The following is a 25,806-nucleotide window of genomic DNA, read 5'->3' as shown; positions in this document are numbered from 1 at the left end:
ACTTTGCTGGGAACCTGAAATCTCCTCCCAAGGCCATCCGTGACCAGTTTCCAGATACGGAACTGCAATTTTTGTGGTTAGTTTTTTACTCCGATTTTGCGCCTTGACTTGTTATTACTTGTATAACTCATTAGGCTCATCTCCGATTCTCCCGTTTGAGGGAAAAGTATAGAGGAGGAGTGCCAAAGTGATTGGCACGAGAGGATAGTGCAACATATCGAGGAATGTGGACAAGTCTGAGCTCTGTTAAGTACAGGACTACTACACAGAACGTAAATTACTATAGGAGACAATAAGAAAACTCTTTGCAACTTAAATCCTTACGCAATTGAAGACATTCATCAGCTACTTTTTCTACGTAAGCTACTGATAGATTGATCTACTTGTTGTTTTGTTTACTTCGCTCTTCTGTTACTTTTGACTCATGAGGATGAGAGTTCATGAGATGAAATTAGAGAAAGGACAATCACGAACACACATGAACAGGACAGGGGTGTGAAGGGCGAACTTCTGGCAAGTCACCCAAAAGTCAACATCACTTCCACGTCCAAGGTGCACTATACGTGAAAGGGAGATTCACGTTTCGGTGCCTTCAGAAAGAATCGCCCAAATGGGTGACTCGAACCCGGGACCCCTGGCGTGGTAGCGCACCGTGCAGTGAAGTGGCGTGTAGTGAAGTGGATAAGAGAAATGGAATATAGCGAAGAGAAGAGACGTGTAGTGATGTAGAAAAGAGAAACATGATGGAAAAGATATGTGTAGTGAAGAGACGTGTAGTGAAATGGTAAAGATAATTGTGGTGAAGAGAAATGGAATGTAGCGAAGGGAAGAGACGTGTAGTAATGTAGAAAACGTGGTGAAGAAAATATATGTAGTGAATGGAAGAGGAAATAAATGTGGTGAAGAGAAGAGAAGTGTAGTGAAGTGGTAAAGATAAATGTGGTGAAGAGAAAAAGAATGTAGCGAAGGGAAGAGACGTGTAGTAATGTAGAAAACGTGGTGAAGAAAATATATGTAGTGAATGGAAGGGGAAAGAAATGTCGTGAAGAGAAGATAAGTGTAGTGAAGTGGTAAAGATAAATGTGGTGAAGAGAAAAAGAATGTAGCGAAGGGAAGAGATGTGCAGTAATGTATAAAAGAGAAACGTGGTGGAGAAAATATATGTAGTGAAGAGAAGAGGAAAGAAATGTCGTGAAGAGAAGTGTAGTGAAGTGGTAAAGATAAATGTGGTGAAGAGAAATGGAATGTAGCGAAGGGAAGAGACGTGTAGTAATGTAGAAAAGAGAAACGTGGTGAAGAAAATATATGTAGTGAATGGAAGAGGAAAGAAGTGGTGAAGAGAAGAGACGTGTAGTGAAGTGGTAAAGATAAATATGGTGAAGAGAAAAGGAATGTAGCGAAAACCAGAAAATTGTAGTGATGTAGACGAGAGAAATGTGGCTAAGAGAAGAGACGTGTAGTGAACAAAAGAGAAATGAAATATAATGAAAAGAAGATAAGAGGAGTGTAGTGTAGAAAAGACGAGAGAAATGTTAATTTTCCCCTTGCTATTTCCCTACCACTTGTTCTGTTTATTTCTTTAACTGTTTCCTTCTACTCGTTCTATATTTTCTCCGTTATCATACCCTATTCTCCAGATTATCTCTCCTGATTTCTTTACTTCTTCTTAGTTACCCCCTCTCTGTTTCCATTTATGTTTCTGTGTCTTTATTTGCAACTTGTTACCTTTAACATTTTTTTTTCGATTTCTCTTTCATCTTAACGAAATTTCTTTCTCTGGTTCTCTTTCCCTCCCTATCTCTCCATTTTCCACCTATCTATCTGCTGGGATATAGCGTAAATGGTTCATGGAGCCAAAGTTCTCCTTGGACATGTTTTGGTCGAAACGGGCATTTCCATCTTTCCCAGTCACAATTTGATTCAAAATAATTTTAAACTTCTTGAACCTTTCCCCCTTAAAAAATCCTCGTTGTGTTTGTGGCTATCTATCTCTCTTTCTCACCTATTTGCATTCTAGTTCATTATCCTTCCAACCACTTCCAAACAAAGCACCAAACAACCAATGGACGTGTATAACAAGTGGAACGCGATGACGCATATCATATAGAGGCTTAGAATTAACGACATATGTGAGGATGTGGAAATATAGTCGCACAGATTCAGAATACCTGTTCCAGCCGTGGATGTACCTGCACCTGCCACTTTTCAAATGTGACATAAGTGGGCTCTTCCGCTACTTTGAAGACTTTAATTGTCCTTTGATCTGTTCTTGTCTGTTTTAATGGATTGGATTACAACCGTGGCTGATAGGGATGCAAATTGTGTGGGACTGTTGATATCAAAGTTATCAGTTACAATTAGGTACGCCGCCAAAAGCGGGTAAGGGTGGGCGACGGCCCCCATTGCTGAAAATAAATGGCACCAGTCCTGATAGCCTACTCAAATAGAATTTAAGGCCCCGCTGAACCATTGACTGACCATTTTTGGGGTTATGTTACACCGCTGATTGTCAAACAACGCCAAGTGTTGTATATAGGCTTCCAAGATGACGTGATTTAAGGAACGATTTGATTAATTTCACTTAGTGTTTCTGCCACTTTTGGCTAATTGCGAAGATGAAGATGAATGGAAATAAGATGAAATAGATGAAGGGACACATATGAACAGCACACAATTCCCACAGAGGATTATACCAGCCTCGTTAGTCTGCAAAATGTGGTCCAGGATGTACTACAAGGAAGTGATGTTGACATTTGGGTGTCTTGAGAAGAGGTCACCCCCCAGATGACGTAGTGCTAAACTCTAGGCCCAGTCTTGATTAGTCCATCTGTGTCAAAAGTGGACTTATAACTCAAACGGAAACACCAAATACAGAGGTATTCAGCCCTCGATTTCAAGTTGCGGTACACACCTTGGTAGCATATCAGTAAAATTTGATCCTATACAGCACAAATCTCAAAGGGATATCCATAGGATATTCACAATGTCCAGATCAGATCGATTGATATTATGGCTATATTCATTATGATATTCCTTGGGATATCCAGGACTGGAGATTCCTTAGTCCAGAATATATCTTTATTCATAATCAAATTTTTAAAGAATCCAGATAACGTCCCGTACACTTGAACAATGGCCCCACTGATGTCTGAAACATATTCAAAAGTGATCAATAGATTGCCCAGATAGGATCCAAATGTAGTCAAAAAATGTATTTTTCTTATCCTTACAGTATCCAAAGTACGAACAAAAATCTCTAAATTAAAGCAAAACAACCAGATAACGCCCCACTTGCATTCGAAATTTGTCCAAAAGTGGTCCTGGACATCATGTGTGCCGACAAATAGATATCCAGGGGACATCCTATGAATGTGTATTGGATATTCATGCATAGCTTTCGACATGAATATCCAAGGGGCATCCACTGGATGTCTTTTGGACATTTATGTGTTGAGTAGGATGTCCTGTGAAAGTCTGTCGGTGTTGACATTTTAATAGTAGGCAAATTGTCCACCACCATGTTCATTCTGTTCTCCTCAGAATGGGGTAAAAGAATTGAAACAATGATCACGAACGAGGAACACATACGAACATACAGAACGGAGAAAATATTGGGAAAGTAGCGATGGACAACATGTCAAGATCCTTATCTTCCACCTGGTCAGGGGCAAATTGGCAGACAGGCGATTGCATAACCTCACTCTGGAATCCCCTCAAACAAAGGAAGTGTGGCAAAGGTACGTTTTCTTTGCGGCTAATTGTACGGCCTCTTTTAAGATCTTTAAAATGTAACAAACATATAATTTGTGTTACTTGAAGTAAGGATTCTTGGGAGAGAGAAGAGAAGTTCATACTGATTCTCCTTCTGTGAGAAACGCTAGGTGGAATATTGTAACTTCTACGTGTCTCACTGTACCTCTTCTGACAAAGGAATTGCTATTCTGTGGGCGTGCATTAACTTCCTCGGTGCGAAAAGTGTCTGGGAGACACATCCGACTGATTTCCCATGATGCCTCGCGCTGTTTACACAGCACGTGCTCGTTTCTGCCTTTCTGACACTTCTGCCCCACTTCCTTTGTTTGAGGGGATTCCAGAGTGAGGTTATGCAATCGCCTCTCTGCCAATTTGCCCCTGACCAGGTGAAAGATGAGGATCTTGACTGTACATAGTTTGTGTTAGGTTCACCAAATGCACGGACAGGCAAATTTCGCCGGGATTGAGTCACTGAAATGTACTCTTCCTGGGAATCGAACCAGGAACCTATATATGTTCAAAGTTGGAGGAAATGTATATGTAAACACTGGCTAACGTAAACTGTTCTATTATATCAGTCTTCAGGACGTTACATTCTTAAAATTAACCCAGTTAAAGCAAGGGAGGCTCCAGTGCAGGGTGGGCAGAGTGATCCACAGCTCACAGTCAGGTTGGCGCACCCTGTAAAAAGGTAATAAGAAAATTTCGCCATAAAAAATCATTGAAAGTGTAAAAATGATTATGAATATTCATTTTTCTCTGAAGATTTTTCCCACCTAAATCTTGGACAGCCTCACCACAATGTCTGGCGCCACCCACCGAGTTAAAAGTAACTCTAAAAAGTTACTCACCTTGGATTTTTTTATTCACGTCATAATAACAATAACCAGTGCTTTTTTTTCTGGCTGTACGTAACGGTACACCGTACCGGCACCTATTTGTAGGTGATTATTTATGAACATATTACAATGTTTGGAGTAGTTCTTATGATGAACACAGGAACAAACGAACTTGAAGAGTACCGGAATCTTTGTTCCCAGAAAAAAAGCACAGACAATAACAATTACGATTGTTAATAGTAATAGTTAATAGTATTAAGATCTTATTAAACTTTATTACTGTTATTACATATGTGCCTGTGTCCTACATGTTCTAATGTACGTATTGTGGGATCCATGAGTATCATCGTGCAAATTGTCCATGACTATTTTCATTAATTTTTCTCTTACATCCTATGTGTTTTTAAGCTATGGATTTTTATGTATGCTGGTGCAGAAGTTGTCAACAGCTTGTTTTAAGTTTTCTTTTAATTATTGAAGCTCTTATTGGGTCAAAAAGTGCACGGACATGGCGATGGACAATTTGCACGGTGATACTTGTTGATCCCACTGTACATGCACTTGGGACAATCGTAGCTGTGATTTTAGAGGCAAAAATGTAACATATTATCCCACAAGTTGAATTTATCAATAGTTCATCCGTTCTTTTGCGGTAGCATTTGGTTCAAGGCATTGCGGTCGAAGAAAATTTCATTCCACACAGGAACCGTAAAGAAAAGTAACTCTTACTTTCGTTACTTGAAAGAGTAATTGAGTTACCGTCACTTACTTCAAAGAAGTAGCTAGAACTGTTGTACGCATGATTTTATTCTCGTGAGGGGCAGGAATTGTAAAAAGGTGGATAGTACACAACTTCGTTCTAGAGGGCGGGTAACACAATAAAACATTTCGTATATTTGGAGCTTTTCACTCCATTAAAATTGTACTCCAAGATGAAATTAGTATTCCGAGATCATTTTACATGCGGATTGAATTTACACCTTCCGTTTCTTTTGGTTTTTTTTCGAGTTTTTAACTGATTTTAATTTGAAAATTTTGATTTTCTCAGAATTTCGAGAAGAGGCTGTAGCCCCATTAGCTCCCTCCTGCGTCCGCCAGTGGTAACTAGTTACGGTTTCCGTTATTCGAAAAATTAACTGTTGCTTTCAAAGTCTGTAATGGATCTACAGATGTGAAAGTCAGAAACATGTATAATCCGTTAATATCCTGACTAAAGAGGCACAGATATTCTGGGAAGTACATTTTCTTTTTCAGAAGTACCAAAACTCATAAAAGAATTGAAATGGTGTGCACATGCATGTTAGCATAACTTAGAGCTATCACCCGTTTCCTAAGTACTTCGTTCTTCACCTATCACCTTCCAGTGAGACGACAAAAACTTGACAATGGACGCTGACAAATTAGCATCGCTTGCAGAAACATCTCTATGGCCTTGAAATACATCCACGACCAGCAGCGTGCTTCTGGTACAGGAAGGATCGTGAAATAGGGCAAAAAACGTTGGAGGAAGTTGCTGAAAGAAGTAGGTTATATCCATTCGGGGGTATCGCCACCTTTTCTCTGGTTAGGACGTTGTTATTTTTTTTTGAAAAGTTGAAAGTTTTTAGTTGCACCCTTGAAGCTAAGTAGCTCTTAAATATTTACACTGACGCCAACGTGTGTAGGAGACAATGTGTGTTCGCGTGGTTATTCTGTGGTTTCCTCCACGCCACAAGGTGCAAGAACATGTTTGTGGCTTGTAGGTCTTCACCTTTTGGTTCTTGTTGTGACAATCAATAGACCCATACAGCAGAAACCTCCATGGAACATCCATAGGATAAGAACAATGTTCAGATCACATATTAGATATCCATTAGACATCCTTTGGGGGATATCCAGCTCTGGATATGAATAGGATCCCCAGTGCTGGGTATCCATGGGATATAAGGTATATGAACGCGCATGTTGTGATATCTGTGGGAAGAATCGTAATGTCGAGACATTAGATATCCATTAGACATCCATGGGGATATCCAGTTCTGGATATCAATAGGATCTCCAGTGCTGGGTACCCATGGGATATACCATACACGGTATATGTACGCGAATGTTGTGATCTCTGTGGGAAGATTCGTAATGTCTAGACATTAGATATCCATTAGACATCCATGGGGGATATCCAGCTCTGGATATCAATAGGATGTCAAGTGCTGGATATCCAAGGGATATATCATATACGGTATGGTAGACCAGGGCATTACGGATCAATTTTTCTTTACAACAGTTTTTATTGGCCAAGGAATTATGCTAGCAACACAAAACTCTACCAAAAAATTAATTATAGTTTCTACTACATGTGCATAGCATTGAAAGAACCAGAAGTTGAAAATACAATTCAGAAAAAAAATAATTTGTGAGACACTGCAATTGATCCGTATTGCCCTGATAGCAGGGGTAAAGCGGATCACTAACGGGGCAATATGGGTCAGTTTAATTTATGTATATAACATAAGATTAAAAACATAAAAAACATAAAAACAAGTACCGTATACTGTATTACAGTTTTGGGATCTGACATATACCGCACACAAATTGTTTTCTTCCGACAGCATTTACGCAACGCTCATGATACCATTTACGACAGGACTGACATTGAATCCAATCTCCCATCTGCGCACATCTTGGGTCATCATATGAAATGTTACAAAAACTACAAGAATTGCTAGCAATCATGTCTACATTCGACATGACATTTGTTCGTACGCCCTGACTAGTCCTTTTTCTTTATTAAAGGGATGCGGTATGTTCTCTTTCTTTGCAACTTGAAAACGGATCTTCGCACAGCTTTGGGTGTTGGCCCGAATCCTCTTCGAGCTAAATCACACAATCTCGAAGAAAGAGCCTGCTCAAACTCATCACCAAACACTTGCTTTACACCAGGACGACCAACGTCATCTGATCCACCAGATGTTCTTCGTTGCAATGAAGTATATGGCACACCACAAAGTTCCGCAGCTTGCCGAATAGTCTTTTCTCCGGATGTCACCAAACGCACAGCTTCACACATTTCTACTACAGACCACGAATTTCTGGTGGACTTTTTTTGATAATCGCGAACTATGTGGAAATCGAAAACGTCGTGTTAGAAGAGATACTGTTAAGTAAAAGTACGTAAAACGTACTGAAAGTGGGAGATCCGTTTTGCCCCGTTTTGGCCGATCCGTAATGCCCTGATTTACATATTCTCGACATATGTCCATTTAAATAATAACAAATAGGGTTAGTCATATCAAATACTGGCACATCGCAAAAACACACCGTACCTTATCACATGTTAAATTGTAGAGCACTTAAACCCCTACATTCTACAATGCAACCTTACCAAACGTCGAACAAAACTTACAATGGGTACTTTTCCTGCACCGTCTCCACCAACTTGCTTACAACAATCACTTGTTACAGACGCGCGCCAACTGCCACAGCGAACAAAGACAGGCAGCTAGTAAGCGGACAGATGGCAGCATGATCCGCTATATTTTTCAAGTTCGTGCCTGCAACAGTTTTCTTTGCAGGTCACGTGAACCTTACATTGATCCATAATGCCCTGTGATCCGTAATTCCCTGGTCTACCCTATATGCACGCGAATGTTGTGATATCTGTGGGAAGATTCGTAATGTCGAGACATTAGATATCCATTAGACATCCATGGAGATATCAAGCTCTGGATATCAATAGGATCTCAAGTGCTGGGTATCCAAGGGATATATCATATATGGTATATGCACGCGAATATTGTGATATCTGTGGGAAGATTCGTAATGTCGAGACATTAGATATCCATTAGACATCCATGGGGGATATCCAGCTCTGGATATCAATAGGATCTCCAGTGCTGGGTATCCAAGGGATATACCATATACGGTATATGCACGCGAATGTTGTGATATCTGTGGGAAGATTCGTAATGTCGAGACATTAGATATCCATTAGACATCCATGGGGGATATCCAGCTCTGGATATCAATAGGATCTCCAGTGCTGGGTATCCAAGGGATATACCATATACGGTATATGCACGCGAATGTTGTGATATCTGTGGGAAGATTCGTAATGTCGAGACATTAGATATCCATTAGACATCCATGGGGATATCCAGCTCTGGATATCAATAGGATCTCCAGTGCTGGGTATCCAAGGGATATACCATATATGGTAGCTATATGCACGCGAATGTTGTGATATCTGTGGGAAGATTCGTAATGTCGAGCCATTCAGCTATGTTAGGACTCAAACTCTGTTTGATTTGATTATTTTTATTTAATGCCGCTTTTCTGCCACTATTGGCTAATAGCGAAGATGAGGATGAGTGATTATATGATGGACTTAATGAAGGGACAATAAGAAAGAACACACTTCATTAATTCGAATTTCGGATAAATCGAACTTTCTCGTGTCTCCTTGGAGTTTGAATTAAATAGAGCACATTATAGTTAGTTAATATATACAGGGTGTTGCCATACAACACAGACACACTTTCTACAGCGTGTATTTTTCTCCTTGAGAGCTCGTTTCAACACTACGAACCCTCAAACCATTTCCTATCCTTTGTGCATGCAACCATCTAGACGCTCGTAGCTTCAAACCTTTGAAAACAAAAGTTGTTGGTCATTAAAATGCTTCCATGCTTTATGGCGACACCCTATACATGGCAACACTACTATCCCATAGACCCATAGATGAGAGGCTGAGTGGCTCCCAGAGCCACATATCAACGGGAAAGCTGCTATCCAAGATCAGCAACCGCGTGAATCGAACACGGGTCTCCTACGTGGGTAACCAGGCGTATCATTCCGGCAGTCAACGCCGTCGTTTATTGGAAGCCTCTCTTCGAAATCGCCGGATAATATAGCGAGATATGGCAGCACGCCACTAGCCCTCGGGGGCCACCATATGTGGTGTTCCACATACGGCACATAACCACTTTGCGATAGCCTCGCAGCAACGTAGGACACTAATTGCTCATCTCGGAGTTACGGTATAGAAAGCCAAAGGCGTTTAGAGTTTGCGTCACTTTTGTATCTGTACCTGCCAATTAGCATAACATGCTGATAAACCGTCTATATTGCCTTGAAATTTCCATTCAGTCATATTACTCTTATACAACACTGTCAACACAGTACTAAATACATGCGTACACAAGGAAAATATTACTAATCTCTTCGTTACAGGGTCAGGCACGTCAAGAAGTAGTCCTCTGATTCTTCGACTAATATTAGCTAAGAATGTTATCCACTGATTCTTCGACTAATATTAACTGAGAAAATAGTCCTCTGATTCTTCGACTAATATTAACTGAAAAAATAGTCCTCTAATTCTTCGACTAATATTAGCTAAGAATGTTATCCACTGATTCTTCGACTAATATAAACTGAAAAAGTAATCCTCTGAATCTTCGACTAATATTAGTTAAGAATGATATCCACTGATTCTTCGACTAATATTAACTGGAAAAGTAGCCCTCTGATTCTTCGACTAATATTAGCTAAAAATGATATCCACTGATTCTTCGACTAATATTAACTGAGAAAATAGTCCTCTGAATCTTCGACTAATATTAGCTAAGAATGTTACCCACTGATTCTTCGACTAATATTAACTGAAAAAGTAATCCTCTGAATCTTCGACTAATATTAGTTAAGAATGTTATCCACTGATTCTTCGACTAATATTAACTGGAAAAGTAGCCCTCTGATTCTTCGACTAATATTAGCTAAAAATGATATCCACCGATTCTTCGACTAATATTAACTGGAAAAGTAGCCCTCTGATTCTTCGACTAATATTAGCTAAAAATGATATCCACTGATTCTTCGACTAATATTAACTGGAAAAGTAGCCCTCTGATTGTTCGACTAATATTAGCTAAAAATGATATCCACTGATTCTTCGACTAATATTAACTGAAAAAGTAATCCTCTGAATCTTCGACTAATATTAGCTAAAAATGTTATCCACTGATTCTTCGACTAATATTAACTGGAAAAGTAGGCCTCTGATTCTTCGACTAATATTAGCTAAAAATGATATCCACTGATTCTTCGACTAATATTAACTGCGAAAATAGTCCTCTGATTCTTCGACTAATATTAACTGAAAAAAGAATCCTCTAATTCTTCGACTAATATTAGCTAAGAATGTTATCCACTGATTCTTCGACTAATATTAACTGAAAAAATAATCCTCTGATTCTTCGACTAATATTAACGGAAAAAATAGTCCTCTAATTCTTCGACTAATATTAGCTAAGAATGTTATCCACTGATTCTTCGACTAATATTAATTGAAAAAGTAATCCTCTGAATCTTCGACTAATATTAGTTAAGAATGTTATCCACTGATTCTTCGACTAATATTAACTGAAAAAGTAATCCTCTGAATCTTCGACTAATATTAGTTAAGAATGTTATCCACTGATTCTTCGACTAATATTACCTGAAAAAGTAATCCTCGGAATATTCGACTAATATTAGTTAAGAATGTTATCCACTGATTCTTCGACTAATATTAACTGAAAAAATAGTCCTCTGATTCTTCGACTAATATTAACTGAAAAAGTAATCCTCTGGATCTTCGACAAATATTAGCCAAAAAATGTTATCCACTGATTCTTCGACTAATATTAACTGAAAAATAGTCCTCTAATTCTTCGACTAATATTAGCTAAGAATGTTATTCACTGATTCTTCGACTAATATTAACTGAAAAAATAATCCTCTGAATCTTCGACTAATATTAGCTAAAAATGTTATCCACTGATTCTTCGACTAATATTAACTGAAAAAATGGTCCTCTGATTCTTCGACTAATTTTAACTGAAAAAGTAATCCTCTGAATCTTCGACTAATATTAGCTAAAAATGTTATCCACTGATTCTTCGACTAATATTAACTGAAAAAGTAATCCTCTTAATCTTCGACTAATATTAGCTAAAAATGTTATCCACTGATTCTTCGACTAATATTAACTGAAAAAATGGCCCTCTGATTTTTCGACTAATATTAACTGAAAAAGTAATCCTCTGAATCTTCGACTAATATTAGTTAAGAATGTTATCCACTGATTCTTCGACTAATATTAACTGAAAAAATAGTCCTCTGATTCTTCGACTAATATTAACTGAAAAAATAGTCCTCTAATTCTTCGACTAATATTAGCTAAAAATGTTATCCACTGATTCTTCGACTAATATTAACTGAAAAAATAGTCCTCTAATTCTTCGACTAATATTAGCTAAGAATGTTACCCACTGATTCTTCGACTAATATTAACTGAAAAAATAGTCCTCTAATTCTTCGACTAATATTAGCTAAAAATGTTATCCACTGATTCTTCGACTAATATTAACTGAAAAAATGGTCCTCTGATTCTTCGACTAATATTAACTGAAAAAAGAGTCCTCTAATTCTTCGACTAATATTAGCTAAGAATGTTATTCACTGATTCTTTGACTAATATTTACTGGAAAAGTAGTTCTCTGATTCTTTGACTAATATTAACTGAAAAATAGTCCTCTAATTCTTCGACTAATATTAGCTAAGAATGTTATCCACTGATTCTTGGACTAATTAACTGAAAAATTAGTCCTCTGATTCTTCGACTAATATTAGCCGAAAAAGTAGTCCACTGATTCTTTGATTAATATTAGCTGAAAAAGTAGCGGGTGGCTCATTCGACTAAAATAAGTTTGAAAAGTAGTCCATTAATTCTCCTACTAATATTAGCCGAAAAACTAGACCACTGATTCTTTGAATAATATTAGCCGGAGAAGTAGCCGATGGCTTATTCGAGTAATATTAGCTGAAAAAGTGGCAGATAACCCTAGAGCCGCTTTTGTAGAGATATCAACTTAATATTCTTGAAATATTAGCCGAAAATGCTGTCCACTGATTCTTCAACTAATATTAGTCATAAAAATAGCCGATGGAGCTTTTGGCTAATGTTAACCGAAAAAATAGTCCACTAATTCTTCGACTATTATTGGCTGAAAAAGCAGTGCACGGCTTGGATTCTTAAATTAATATTAGGGAAATAATTAAGAGAATAGATTCTGCGATTGATATTAAACTGACAATTTCGATTACAAATGTAGAAGTAAATATAACACCAGTATCATGAAGGTGATAGGAAGGGGGTGGAGAAAAAATCGCGAGGTGTTAGATGTTATGAGTGAATAACTAGTCACAAGAAACATGTGGTTAAAGGTGACGTAGAATCTAAGTAGTACGAATAACAAACTGCATTTGAAATGAAATCTCTCAGTGTAAATACGTGACGAAGCATTACCCTGGAGGGACAAAAAAGAAAAGTAACGAATCGGGAATGGAATACAGCTGACTACTTAATGATTCAGAATCGCTTGTTCCAACGCAGACCTTCACGCTATCTTTGTTCCTTTGATGCTGACTTGTATGATGGGATAAATGTGGAAGGATGAGTTACTAGTAGTGCAATACCAACCAAGTCGTGGTCACGACAAGCTTTGAAATATTTGAAGTGAATATGATTATTATTCTATCAAACAGTGTATCTACAATCGCCATAAAAGACAAGTTAGAGCTGTAGTACCTCGCTCTCCCAACAGAATAAGGGGTTTAGGGGGTGACCCATCCTGAAGAGACACAAATGCCAACCTCCCTTCCACGTAGTACATCCTGGACTGCATTTTGCAGACAAGCGAGGCTTTGGTGTCTGGACTTTTAGCCAGTATAATCCTATCTGGGTCTCGTGTTGTGTCGTCCGCATATGTTTGTAACACTCCCTTCATCCAAGGGCGCCGACTTTCCAAAATTTCTGTGGGTGCATATCAATGGCGGTTAGATCTGTAATTATCAAGTATTGTATACTTTAAACAACTTACATGCACAATGATTGCAAGAGGCAATGTTATTATCAACACGTTACTAAAAGAAAATACCACATTCATACAAATTAAAATGAAAAAATCTTCATAAATGCAAATAATTTTAATTGTATTGCAGAAAGAACTATGCAAGGTTTTTGTTGTGAACAGAAACTACAAAATGACTAACTTCATGTACCAAATAATAATAATAATCATCATGACTTGTTAACTTTCAATATAAAACACATTCCTTCTTACGTCATTTGCACTTATGAATTTCTTTATGAACATGCAAAATTGCCAAATCATTCAATCTTTTTTGGGTCATTGTTGACCGCAAAAACGTTTTCATTTCGAACAAATGCATTACACGAATCCCTGTCTGCAGAAGTAGCAGTTGCCGACGGAAGCACTATACTGGAATCAAAAGTGTTTTTACATACACAACAGAACACTTTGTCCAATTCTTTGTCGTAATAAATCCAAGGAAATGTATTTTTCCATCCTTCATGGTATGACCTGCCTGACGATTTATTGACACTTGTTGCTAATGTACTACAGGAACTGGCAGAAGACACATTCTCGGGTTCCTTATTTTTTGACTGAACATGTTTTTCACTATGTTCAGTGTCAGTAATATCCACCTGTGATGACGACGACAAACGTATGACGAATTTATCCATAGCGACTAGCAAACCTACTGTTCGAATTCGAAAGTATGTAAAGAAGCAATACTCAATATTGTGTTTCAGCTTTCCACACGCGTCCCGTGCCACGTTTGGAAATTGCGAAAATTTTTGCCCGGCGAAGTAGAAATTTTAACTTCCATCTCAATGTTTTAATTGCTTATTATTTTTTGATAATGGCAAGTGAGAAATATTTATTTTATTTTGTTTTTATCAAACTAAAAATCTTGTGGGTGCGGCGCACCCACACGATTATTTATGTGGGTGCTCGAGCCCCGGAGCACCCACGTAGTCGGCGCGCATGCCTTCATCCATCTGAATATATCAACATTCGTCCCCATCTTCGCCATTAGCCAAAAGTGGTAGAAGAGCAAAACAAAACAATCTCAAACCAACAGAACAAATCCATTATATATCAGAATATCAACAATGAAAACTAGGTTATAAAGTACACATACAATACATACTAAATACAATAACGACAGTGAAATAAGTATTATCAACTCTTCAGCTGCTTGACACAAGGTTCATTCAGTCAATTCAATTAAATGGTATAATACATCTACGAGGGAGAGAGTGAGATGTTTTGAGCCTCAAATGGAAGGAGTAGGTAGTTAAAATTTTGGAGGATGTAAGGTTTGAGTTTTAGGACACTCTGTGCGAACATTAATGAAATTCACATGTTTTCTTCTATTTCTTGTCAGTTAGAAATGATAGAAGTGTCAGAGAAGAGAGAGGTCGACAGGGCCGTCATTCGGCACCTCTGTCGGCAAGGCCTCACTGCACAGGCTGCTTTGGTCGAGTGTGGCTTCACCACATTTCCCCATCCACCTTATTCCCCCGACCTGCCCCGTCAGATTTTCATCTTTTCCCTGCTTTGAAGAATTCACTTCGAGGATGTCACTTCCACACGGACGAAGGCGGTCATTGAGTGGTGTGAGACTCAGGACAAATCATTCTACCAAATGACTGTAAAGAAATTGCAGCACAGAATGCATAAGTGCATTGATCTGGGGGTGATTGTAGTAGAGGTTGTGTGATTATGTAGAGATATCATAATGTGAAACTGTAGCTCAAACACCCCTTCCCTGTGAGGATCAAAACTTTTCACTGTCCCCTCGTAGTTAGTTCGTACCCTAGATATAAATGAAATGTAAACCAGATACATTAATGTATATTGAATATATAATGTATGTATATATATATATATACTTTGTTATTTTAAATTTGGAATTATACACGTATCGGTATCGGTTCAAAGTGGTATTGGCTCAGTCCTACTTGGATCCTTTCTTGGCTGATCTGAGTAGCGATTCATCGTTTGAACAGAAGAAATTTTGCACAGAGAAGACTAAACCGTAAGGAAAAAGTGCATGATATTCAATATACATTAATGTATTTGGTTTACATTTCATTTATATCTAGGGTTTAGCATAGTGCGGGAGCAAAAGCGGCAAAAAAGGGGGCAACTGACCCTCTCGCCCCCCTAATCGCCGCCACTGATCACGTAAAATACATATTGGTGTTTTATTCACCCTTACACTTGCAATCATCCGTGAACACAAGAATAATTGTTGATTTACCAGCCTTGGATACGTCGTCTAAAACTAACAGTAACTATGTAATGTGAAACTGTAGCTCAAACACCCCTTCCCTGTGAGTCCTTTAAGAAAGAGAATAATAATTAGTAAACGAAATGTAAGGGGAGAATGAAAACTTACCAGTCTCTTGCTTCTATGTTAGGCGATTGACTTCAGTACAGTGATATTCCGAAGTGACTTTGCTTTCGATATACTTTCGGCAAATGATTTCTAAGAAAATTTAAGTGCATAGTTCTGTCGCTTGGCGTTGGAGGAAATCCAAACCCATCACCACACTTTCCGGAAACTAACTGCGGTCATCTGTCGTTCAAAGACAATTATTCCGAGGCCGCGTTCCTTGTGCCGAAACACGCCTGCTGAAACCCAGTCGGAACAAACAAAAGCCTAAAGTTGGAAAGGAAAAGGGGGGATTAGCCCAGGTATTTGAATTTCCAGGAAAATGCTATGTCTGAAACACGTCCACCACTTTCATGGGCGATGACCTTTTTGACTGCGGGAGGTCACTAAAGAGGGGGAGGTCGCAAACACCAAAGAAAGTTGAAGGATTATCCACAGGTGCTTCGTTGGCTATCGGGATCTCATTGGGGTTACTGTTACACGAGACCGCATCTGTACGAACAAAGCCTGGTAGACTCGACGAGAACTAAACAGAAGCAGCGAACTCCTATGTGGATAATTTCACGTTACGCTTGATTTGCAAGATACTTGACCTGCGTACAGATCTTTTGTGTCACGCACTTGCTGTTCCCAGAAACTTGAGTGCAGGTTCATTTAACAAATGCACAACTATTTTTCATTTTTTTTTCAAAACCAAAGGTAAAGGTGAACGAAACTTTGAAATGGAAAAAGACAATTGGTTCAAAAACAATGGTACCGGCTAGTATTGGTGCAAAAATATCAACCAATACTTACCGATACCCTAGCCCTAGATCTAAGTAGTAAATTATCATTCCCCTAACCTTAGTGATGCAGCTATAGCAACGGTGTCACACTGGAACAGCGTTAACTGCTCAACACTCGCTCCTTGAATACAAAGCAGAGACATAAACAAGTGTACGACCCGGGACTATTTGCAACCTCGATTCGACAAGAAGAATCGACGATGTTGGCCGGACGAGTTGGCTGAAATGTGCATCCGTTTTTTTGAGCAGAAGTGAAACATTGTTTGCAAGGAAAGGCTCGCACTGTTAGCACAGTTGCAGTTAAGTCAACATGCATATGTGCATCTGAATGATCTCCATTGCAGCAGCCTCGGAAAGTGTTGTGGTCCTTGAGGAACTCGCAGATATGAGGCTCACGTGTGAATCAACAATAACCCTTCTCTTCTTCGTGGATGAGTGAAGGCGGCTTTAGACGAAAGCATTTCCTTTAACATTTTGCTAGCATAAATGCTACGTAAATGCTTCCAAAAATCTTATAATAGATAGCACCTTACACGAAAGCATTTTATGGAACATTTCGGTTAGCTGTTTCAATTACAATGTACAATACACACAGCACGAGAGGCATGTCGAGTTACACCGCCAGTGCTGTGTGCACGGTGTTTACAATTCAAAAAGCTAAAATATTCTTCCATACGTGTACAGTAAACGTTGTAAAGTGTGTATTTTATCAGCGCCATTCTTCTCTACCTAAAACCATTTAATACGAAGCGATATTCCTCTCGGTTGAATAGGTATCGTTGTTTAAAAATGTGAAGTGATAACGTTGTTTACATCTCACGCGGCCGCCATTACAACTGCACTCGTGACCTAGAGGTCGCTTCTGATTGGTTACGCTACGAAAAATGATACGGGCCGAGCCTATCCTTGAGAAATGCCATGAAATATGCCATGGCATATGAAATGCCATAGGATTTCTTACTTTACACGGTAGCTTTTTGGTCATGGCACAAATGTTAAGAAAAATGCTAAGGAAAATGTTTTTGTCTAAAGGGTCCCTTTAACACCAGGTTTAACCTATGAATCCACAATGCAGATTTAACTCTTGTCACTGAATAACCACTAATCTAAATACACATTTTTGCACTGAAACTGTACAATATGGAAAGGGGGGGGGGTATTTCTTTTAGCTTGTTAACTTTTTAATTTCTCCTTCTTTCATTTATCCTATTTTTATTTTTTAAAAATGTATTATTAATAAGGATATTTTATTTGTGTGTTGTTTCATGTTTAATTCTACGTTCTAATCACGTCCAGTGGCGGCGATTGGGTTCCAAATATGGAGGGGGGGGGCAAGAACAGTTTACTTTCCCTTGATGTATTAGGTTTAGCATAGTGCGGGAGCAAAAGCGGCAAAAAAGGGGGGCAACTGACCCTCTCGTCCCTAATCGCCGCCACTGATCACGTAAAATACATATTGGTGTTATATTCACCCTTACACTTGCAATCGGCACTAGTCAACTTAATATTATTCCATGTAGTCCACCTGTTAAAATTAATATCAGAATCCAGCCACTATTTTTTAGTTATATTAATATAGGAGTCCATCTACTAAAGGTTCCGCAAATGTTAGTCGAATAGTCAGAGGAGTACTTTTATCGAAGAATTTTTGGACTACTTTTTGGGTAATATTAGTCGAAGAATCAGAGGACTGCTTGTTAAGCTAATGTTAGTCGAATAATTAATGGACTACTTTTTGAGCTAATATATATAACCAGTGATGTGCAGTAGACTATAAGTTTACGTCTACATGCGTTGTCTACACGTAATCTACGCGTAGATTACATTGGGTTGTAGTTTACATAGACTACGCAGACAATCTAAAGTGCATTAAAATTAATTTTCAAGGGTTTCATGAATGGAAAGTGACATTTTCAAGTATATTGGTTCCTAACGAAATGAAAAGAATCCTATTTACAACAAAATTTATCTTCTCTTCTATTATCAATTATGGAAGAAAATAAATAGTATGCAAAAAACAACAACAGATGGCAGTCGTAAGGCAAGAGTGGTCTTCTTCCCATAAAACACTAGAATATTTCCTATATTAGGTTTCTTCCTAGATGAGAAATTGTTCGAATTTGGAAGAAAGAGTATGAAAAGTTCTCTTCACACATCAGCAACTGATACGCAGTATAATTTTCTCTTAATTCCACGGCACTCTTTGCTAAGTTATCACCTTTCGCCATGTTGTTTACATAGATTACGTAATCTACGTGTATACAATAGTCTACGTGTAGAATGTAGACTATCGTTGTTTACGCGTAACCCGTGAGGGCAACAGGCCGTGTCTACCTTCCGATCTCACTCCCACCTGCCGAGGTGGGAGATCATCCAACCAGTTTCAGGGTGACGTGTGGTCAGCACGACGAACCCCCAGTCGCTGTAGATTTCCATGCCCAGGTTACGCTACTCATTCGTAGCTCTCCAATTTCCTCACGATGGTGGGTGACCACCGGTACCATATACGGGCCGAAACCTCAAGAGAAAAGTTGTTACGCTTCCTCAGGAGACTCGAACCAGCGGCCGTCCCTAGCCCGAACCCAAAGCCTACGCCTTAGACCGTACGGCCACGGTACGGAACTTTCAGCTAATACTGTATAATCGCAATATATTATGATTTACTTATGGTATTGGTAATAAAGAAGTTTTTCGTTTTATTTGCTAATCCTGGTTACAAATTTCTCATCAATATGTCTTATATCTTGTTCTTGGTGAGCCACGAATACGTAACCAGGCTCCACAGTGCCCCCTGCCAGGGCTTATTTATAATTTAAACAGGGATCATTTCCAGCACCCCTTACAATTGAGCATTTTAGAAAAAATACGATTATTGTAAGGACTATATTAATAGTAATAAAGCAGTAGTTATACATTATGCACTTACTTGTTGTTCGTAGCACACTCTGTATTTCCAACTAAAGTTAACAACAGCTAAATTTGTCTATTTTGTATTTCATTGACTTCTATGGTGTCGATTTTGAAGAGAGCCCCTACCCAGGGATCAAATTCTCTTTTGGCCTAAGGGACAATACCGCCCTGATTCGTACTCTGCTTGTGCAGGCTTCAATAGAAATGGAGCTTATGTTCCTTGGTCCACCTCGTGATCTTTTATCGAGGCGATAACTTTGTAATTATTGTCGAAACCATTCAATTACTACCTCTGGCTAAACATTGTCAATATTTGTGGCGGTGAGAGCCAATTAATCTCGCGCGTAGGTGCTATTTATGGGGGATGTTCCTGGGTAAACACAAAAAATCGATCTGACAATTCGATTATCGAAGGTGGGGATGGAACATCCGGTTTGGCCAAGTTCCCAACGTAAGCAAGTGGAATACGGATTGTCTTCGAGTTTATTTTGTTATAAAAGATCGGATACAAATTAGATCACTTAAAAGTTTTTATATAGAGACACAAAGGTATCTCGAAAGGGACAATACTAATACTTCCCAAGCCAATGTTGATCTTCTACCAACAGTTTCGTTTTTGATAAGACTTCTGCAGGTTGAAATGAAGCTTACATTAATTATAAACATTGAAATACTTCGATTACAACAGTAAAATAAATTATAATTACCAGAGTTATAATTGTTATTATACACTAATAATATAACCTAAATAAATACATTTTATTCGAAATTTATTATTATTGTTGTTGTTTATTATTGTCATGCTATTCCATCCACAAGCCGAGTGAATATACAGCACAACTATTTTCCATTCATTTACATTTTATAGTTACTATACTGAAATGCACAGAACTTTTGCAAGTGTCGTTCAAGAAAGGTCTTTAGAAGTTAGAAAAAAATACTCCTTAAGTTTATATTGTGTGATCTCATCTAAAATTATAATTTTTCGAATTCTGAAAATTATGGAACAATTTATTCTTTGGATTAAATGGTAGAATATGAAAATATAACAAGGTTCTTGTATTTTTCACTAATTTTATTTTGATCTAATTATTTTTTTACATTGCTCTGTTCGAATACTAACCAAGTGAACTTTTTTTTGTTTACCCAGGAACATCCCCCATAAATAGCACCTACGCGCGAGATTAATTGGCTCTCGCCGCCACAAATATTGACAGTGTTTAGCCAGAGGTAGTAATTGAATTCCGTTCGACACCCACTCCCGGCGCCCATGTATAGGGAGCGCTTAACTACAACCAAAAGGCAAATACGTTATAATATGATTATAAACAGTTGCAACTTTTAAATTTAGTCAACACATGTGCATTAGACAATTTTAATTGTCGAAACACGGAAAACATTTCCATTTGATTTGATGAAGTAGTGCCTACTGCAGAACCTACTCCCTAGTGTTTGTGTCCAATCTTTTCGCTTTACCGCCTGAATCCACTGATTTTTCCGTATCGGGTCTGTCTGAAAACGATGCATAGATACCTTAGAACAATTACTTGTTCCCCATCTCATGTTGAAACCAAATACCACACAAAGATTGTCGCCTTTTCATAAGACACTGCCTTTACACCTTTGAACTCCATGTTATTATTTTCAAAACCGGAAGTGCAGTTCCCGCCCGCGCGAAGGATGCACAGAAATATAAACATCCGGTGAATAGCCCCTATAATGAGGAACATGCGTGGGCAAGGGGGAACCCCCCTCAAACTAAGAGACGAATAAAATCATCTCTGCACAGTAAATTGTTGTACACCCAATGGCAAAATAAATGGTATGCGCATTGTCCATCACCATTTTGCTCCAATCTGTTTTCACACAATGTGATGACCATGAATTGACATGAAAACGTCAATAGGCAGAGGAAAACATCTGCTTCGCATCAACAGAATTCCACTCTTTAAAACAACATAGGATGTAGAATAGAAAAAGAATGAAAATAATGCTGGACAATTTGCCTACTATTATCTTTGCCGTTGACTGTACAGGTGATATTCTGAGAACCAGGATGCATTGTTTTTCGGTATCCTTAAAGACGGTGATTTATTCACATGCTCCCAACACCCAACCCACTAAATTTCAACACGCCTCCAAACTTTTTCGCAAAGATCCAATTTATGGCTATTTCGGCTCTAAATTTACATGTACAGACCCTAATCACGAACTATCACCCTCCCATATGAAAAATTCTGGATAGACTCCTGCTTCCAGATACGGTTTCATGTGCCACCACAAAATGTCCTGTGGCATACAAAAAGTATTACTAGATTCTAATAAAAATACACAAAATATATGTATTTTGGATTATATGTGTGAATTATGTAATATATATCGAAATTTAGGCTCCCAAACAGGGTGCGAAATCCCGGGGGGACAGGGGGGGAATTCCCCCCACCAACGATTTTGTCCAAAAGTTTGCCACCCCACCAAACTTTTCCAGGGGGGGATAATTTTTTTGTTATAACAACAATAGTTAAACAATTAGATTTGAAGTCGAATATACTTGACGGGAATAATATTGAAAACACACACAAGAAACGAACAACAGAGCCTCGTCTCTAAGGACACTCACCTAGCAATCCCCAGAACACAGAAATTAGTCCGATTCGTTATTTCTTCTCCATTTCTCATCGCATTTCGTCAGCTACCGCAAAGTATATAAATATATAAATAAAAAAAAACTTATTTTTATATTGGCAACTATTATCTTATGTGTCTTAATTTTGGCCACTCCCCTTACTCACGCAAATCATTGTTCAGAGCATTAGCAGTGTAGTAATATCTAAAATTTGCAATCGAATTTTGAATGAAGGACAATCGATATAATATATTGTATATTTTATAATATAAGTGCATATTTTGATGATTGACATATATTTAATGACACACACACACGCACACATGTATATATATATATATATATATATATATATATATATATATATATATATATATATATATATATATATATATATATATATATATATATATATATATATATATATATATATATATATATATATATATATATGCCTATGATAATACAGAGAATAGATCGAGAACAAGACATGGTGTTGTAATGCGAGACGCCTCTCCTCGTTCTCCTCCTCCACACGAGAACGAGATTGTAGTTTAGAATTCTATGCGACCGAAGATGCTGGTTTACAAGTAGATCAATTTAAAATTCTAGACGAGATCGATAAAGAGAAGTGGGTTATGAATCGAGACAGGACCAAGAATAACGAGAAAGAGACGGTGGTTTAGAATTCTGGCCTAGACGGAAAACAAGACAGAGGTTTGAAACTTTAGCCTAGACGGAAAACAAGACAGTGGTTTGGAACTTTAGCCTAGACGGAAAACAAGACAGTGGTTTGGAACTTTAGCCTAGACGGAAAACAAGACAGTGGTTTGGAACTTTAGCCTAGACGGAAAACAAGACAGTGGTTTGGAACTTTAGCCTAGACGGAAAACAAGACAGTGTTGAGTCGAGTTGGTGTTTTAAGTTAACTTTATGCACAGTAAGGCTAATCGGGACTGGACCTACAGTTTAAAGTGGGATCCGAACCACTTGTGCCTCCACCGGGTATCGAACCCGGGACAACAAGACAGTGGTTTGGAACTTTAGCCTAGACGGAAAACAAGACAGTGGTTTGGAACTTTAGCCTAGAAGGAAAACAAGACAGTTGTTTGGAACTTTAGCCTAGACGGAAAACAATACAGCGGTTTGGAACTTTAGCCTAGACGGAAAACAAGTCAGTGGTTTGGAACTTTAGCCTAGACGGAAAACAAGACAGTGGTTTGGAACTTTAGCCTAGACGGAAAACAATACAGTGGTTTGGAACTTTAGCCTAGACGGAAAATAAGACAGTGGTTTGGAACTTTAGCCTAGACGGAAAACAAGACAAGTGGTTTGGAACTTTAGCCTAGACGGAAAACAAGACAGTGGTTTGGAACTTTAGCCTAGACGGAAAACAAGACAGTGGTTTGGAACTTTAGCCTAGACGGAAAACAAGACAAGTGGTTTGGAACTTTAGCCTAGACGGAAAACAAGACAGTGGTTTGGAACTTTAGCCTAGAAGGAAAACAAGACAGTTGTTTGGAACTTTAGCCTAGACGGAAAACAATACAGCGGTTTGGAACTTTAGCCTAGACGGAAAACAAGTCAGTGGTTTGGAACTTTAGCCTAGACGGAAAACAAGACAGTGGTTTGGAACTTTAGCCTAGACGGAAAACAATACAGTGGTTTGGAACTTTAGCCTAGACGGAAAATAAGACAGTGGTTTGGAACTTTAGCCTAGACGGAAAACAAGACAAGTGGTTTGGAACTTTAGCCTAGACGGAAAACAAGACAGTGGTTTGGAACTTTAGCCTAGACGGAAAACAAGACAGTGGTTTGGAACTTTAGCCTAGACGGAAAACAAGACAAGTGGTTTGGAACTTTAGCCTAGACGGAAAACAAGACAGTGGTTTGGAACTTTAGCCTAGACGGAAAACAAGACAGTGGTTTGGAACTTTAGCCTAGACGGAAAACAAGACAAGTGGTTTGGAACTTTAGCCTAGACGGAAAACAATACAGTGGTTTGGAACTTTAGCCTAGACGGAAAATAAGACAGTGGTTTGGAACTTTAGCCTAGACGGAAAACAAGACAAGTGGTTTGGAACTTTAGCCTAGACGGAAAACAAGACAGTGGTTTGGAACTTTAGCCTAGACGGAAAACAAGACAGTGGTTTGGAACCTTAGCCTAGATGAAAAACAAGACAGTGGTTTAGAACTTTAGCCTAGACGGAAAACAAGACAGTGGTTTAGAACTTTAGCCTAGCCGGAAAACAGGACAGTGGTTTAGAACTTTAGCCTAGCCGGAAAACAAGACAGAGGTTTAGAACTTTAGCCTAGCCGGAAAACCAGACAGTGGTTTAGAACTTTAGCCTAGACGGAAAACAAGACAAGTGGTTTGGAACTCTAAACGAGACCGAGAACGAGGCTGGTATTTTGATTTTGTACCTCCCTAAAGACGACGACGGCCTTGAATGTCCTGAAATTTAACCCATGAGAGAGGTTCATCGACCTTGACTCAAGAGATTCTTGACTTACATAGCTAATTGTTTGTACTCACCTGAACATCACGTATCACTATCTCATAGTCGATGCTCTTCTGCTCGAAGAAAAGCTTCACCTGCCTCGCGATGCTTGGTGGCACCAGCATATCCACGGACTTATTCCTCCCTGGGAGCGTCCAGAACTTCACCCCATCACCCTCCATTGCCTCCACCTCGTCCAGCTGTCCGTCCGTCCTCGGGAATGCCCTGAGGAGCTGGTACTTCCGGTAGTTCACACGTTTCGTACCCGTTCCGGCCGCACGGCCCAAAAGGACATTGATACCGGTCTTGAAATACCCGATGAAGGACTCGAAGAAGGAGCCGATGAAGCGCGGTTGTTCTGACGACCTCGCCTCGCCCTTGAACTCTCTAGAGTATTGGAGACTCTGGTGGTGGTAGAGGTCAGTCTTTGGCTGCCCCACCGTCAGAGACACCAGGAGGAAGATTACGCAGGAGCAGGCGATCATATGCCTCACACGCATCTTCATAAACACACGCGGACACCACACTTGCACATCGCTCGCAGAGGAAAACCCCCGCACCGTACTCTGTCACTAGGTCAATGTTCTCGAGGTACTGAGCTTCGGAAACGTCGTCCCGCGGAGTTGTAGGACACCGCAACCTGGTTGGCTCGTCTGGTTTTCTGGACGTGTGACGCAACCTCCACCAGGAAGTGAGGATGGTTCACTTACCTCCAGAGGGCGGGGGAGGGGAGGTTCCCGTTCAAGGTTGCCAGGTATGGTTTTCCAGAGCAGTGGAGGATTTCGTAACACTGCCTCTCCCATTGTCCTGGCGTCTCCTCTGTACTCATTCCAATCTAGTCTCCGTCTTGGCATTGGAGCGGAATGATTATTGGTCTATTGTAGATTACCATGGGGGCGCATCCTCTTGCATGTTTCACTACTATTTACAGTCTTTGATTTCAGGTTCTGGATTTCTTGGAGACAAACGTGGCCATCAGACCAGTGTCAACCTCCCTTCCACGTGGTGTACTCTTGGGAACTGCAGGCAAACGACGTTCTGGTGTCTGAACTCACAGTCAGTATAGTCTTCGTGTTGGGTCGTTCATCTGGAAGTCACATTACAGC

General features: G+C 39.1%; 1 protein-coding gene across 1 annotated transcript in view; it reads right to left on the bottom strand.

Annotated features, from left to right (window-relative positions):
* LOC145997022 (carboxypeptidase B-like) overlaps positions 1-25,274 on the bottom strand; it is a 156,961-nt gene extending 131,687 nt beyond the window's left edge. The window contains exon 1 of the mRNA XM_083133643.1: positions 24,736-25,274. Coding sequence (XP_082989769.1) covers positions 24,736-25,206 — 471 coding nt within the window. The 5' untranslated portion in view covers positions 25,207-25,274. The remainder of the gene's footprint in view (positions 1-24,735) is intronic.
* Positions 25,275-25,806: the final 532 nt, after the last annotated feature.

The sequence above is a fragment of the Lepisma saccharinum genome, chromosome 13 (assembly GCF_977018435.1).
Source record: "Lepisma saccharinum chromosome 13, izLepSacc3.1, whole genome shotgun sequence".
Taxonomy (NCBI): Eukaryota; Metazoa; Arthropoda; class Insecta; order Zygentoma; family Lepismatidae; genus Lepisma; species Lepisma saccharinum.
This window is presented reverse-complemented; position numbering and strand designations above follow the sequence as displayed.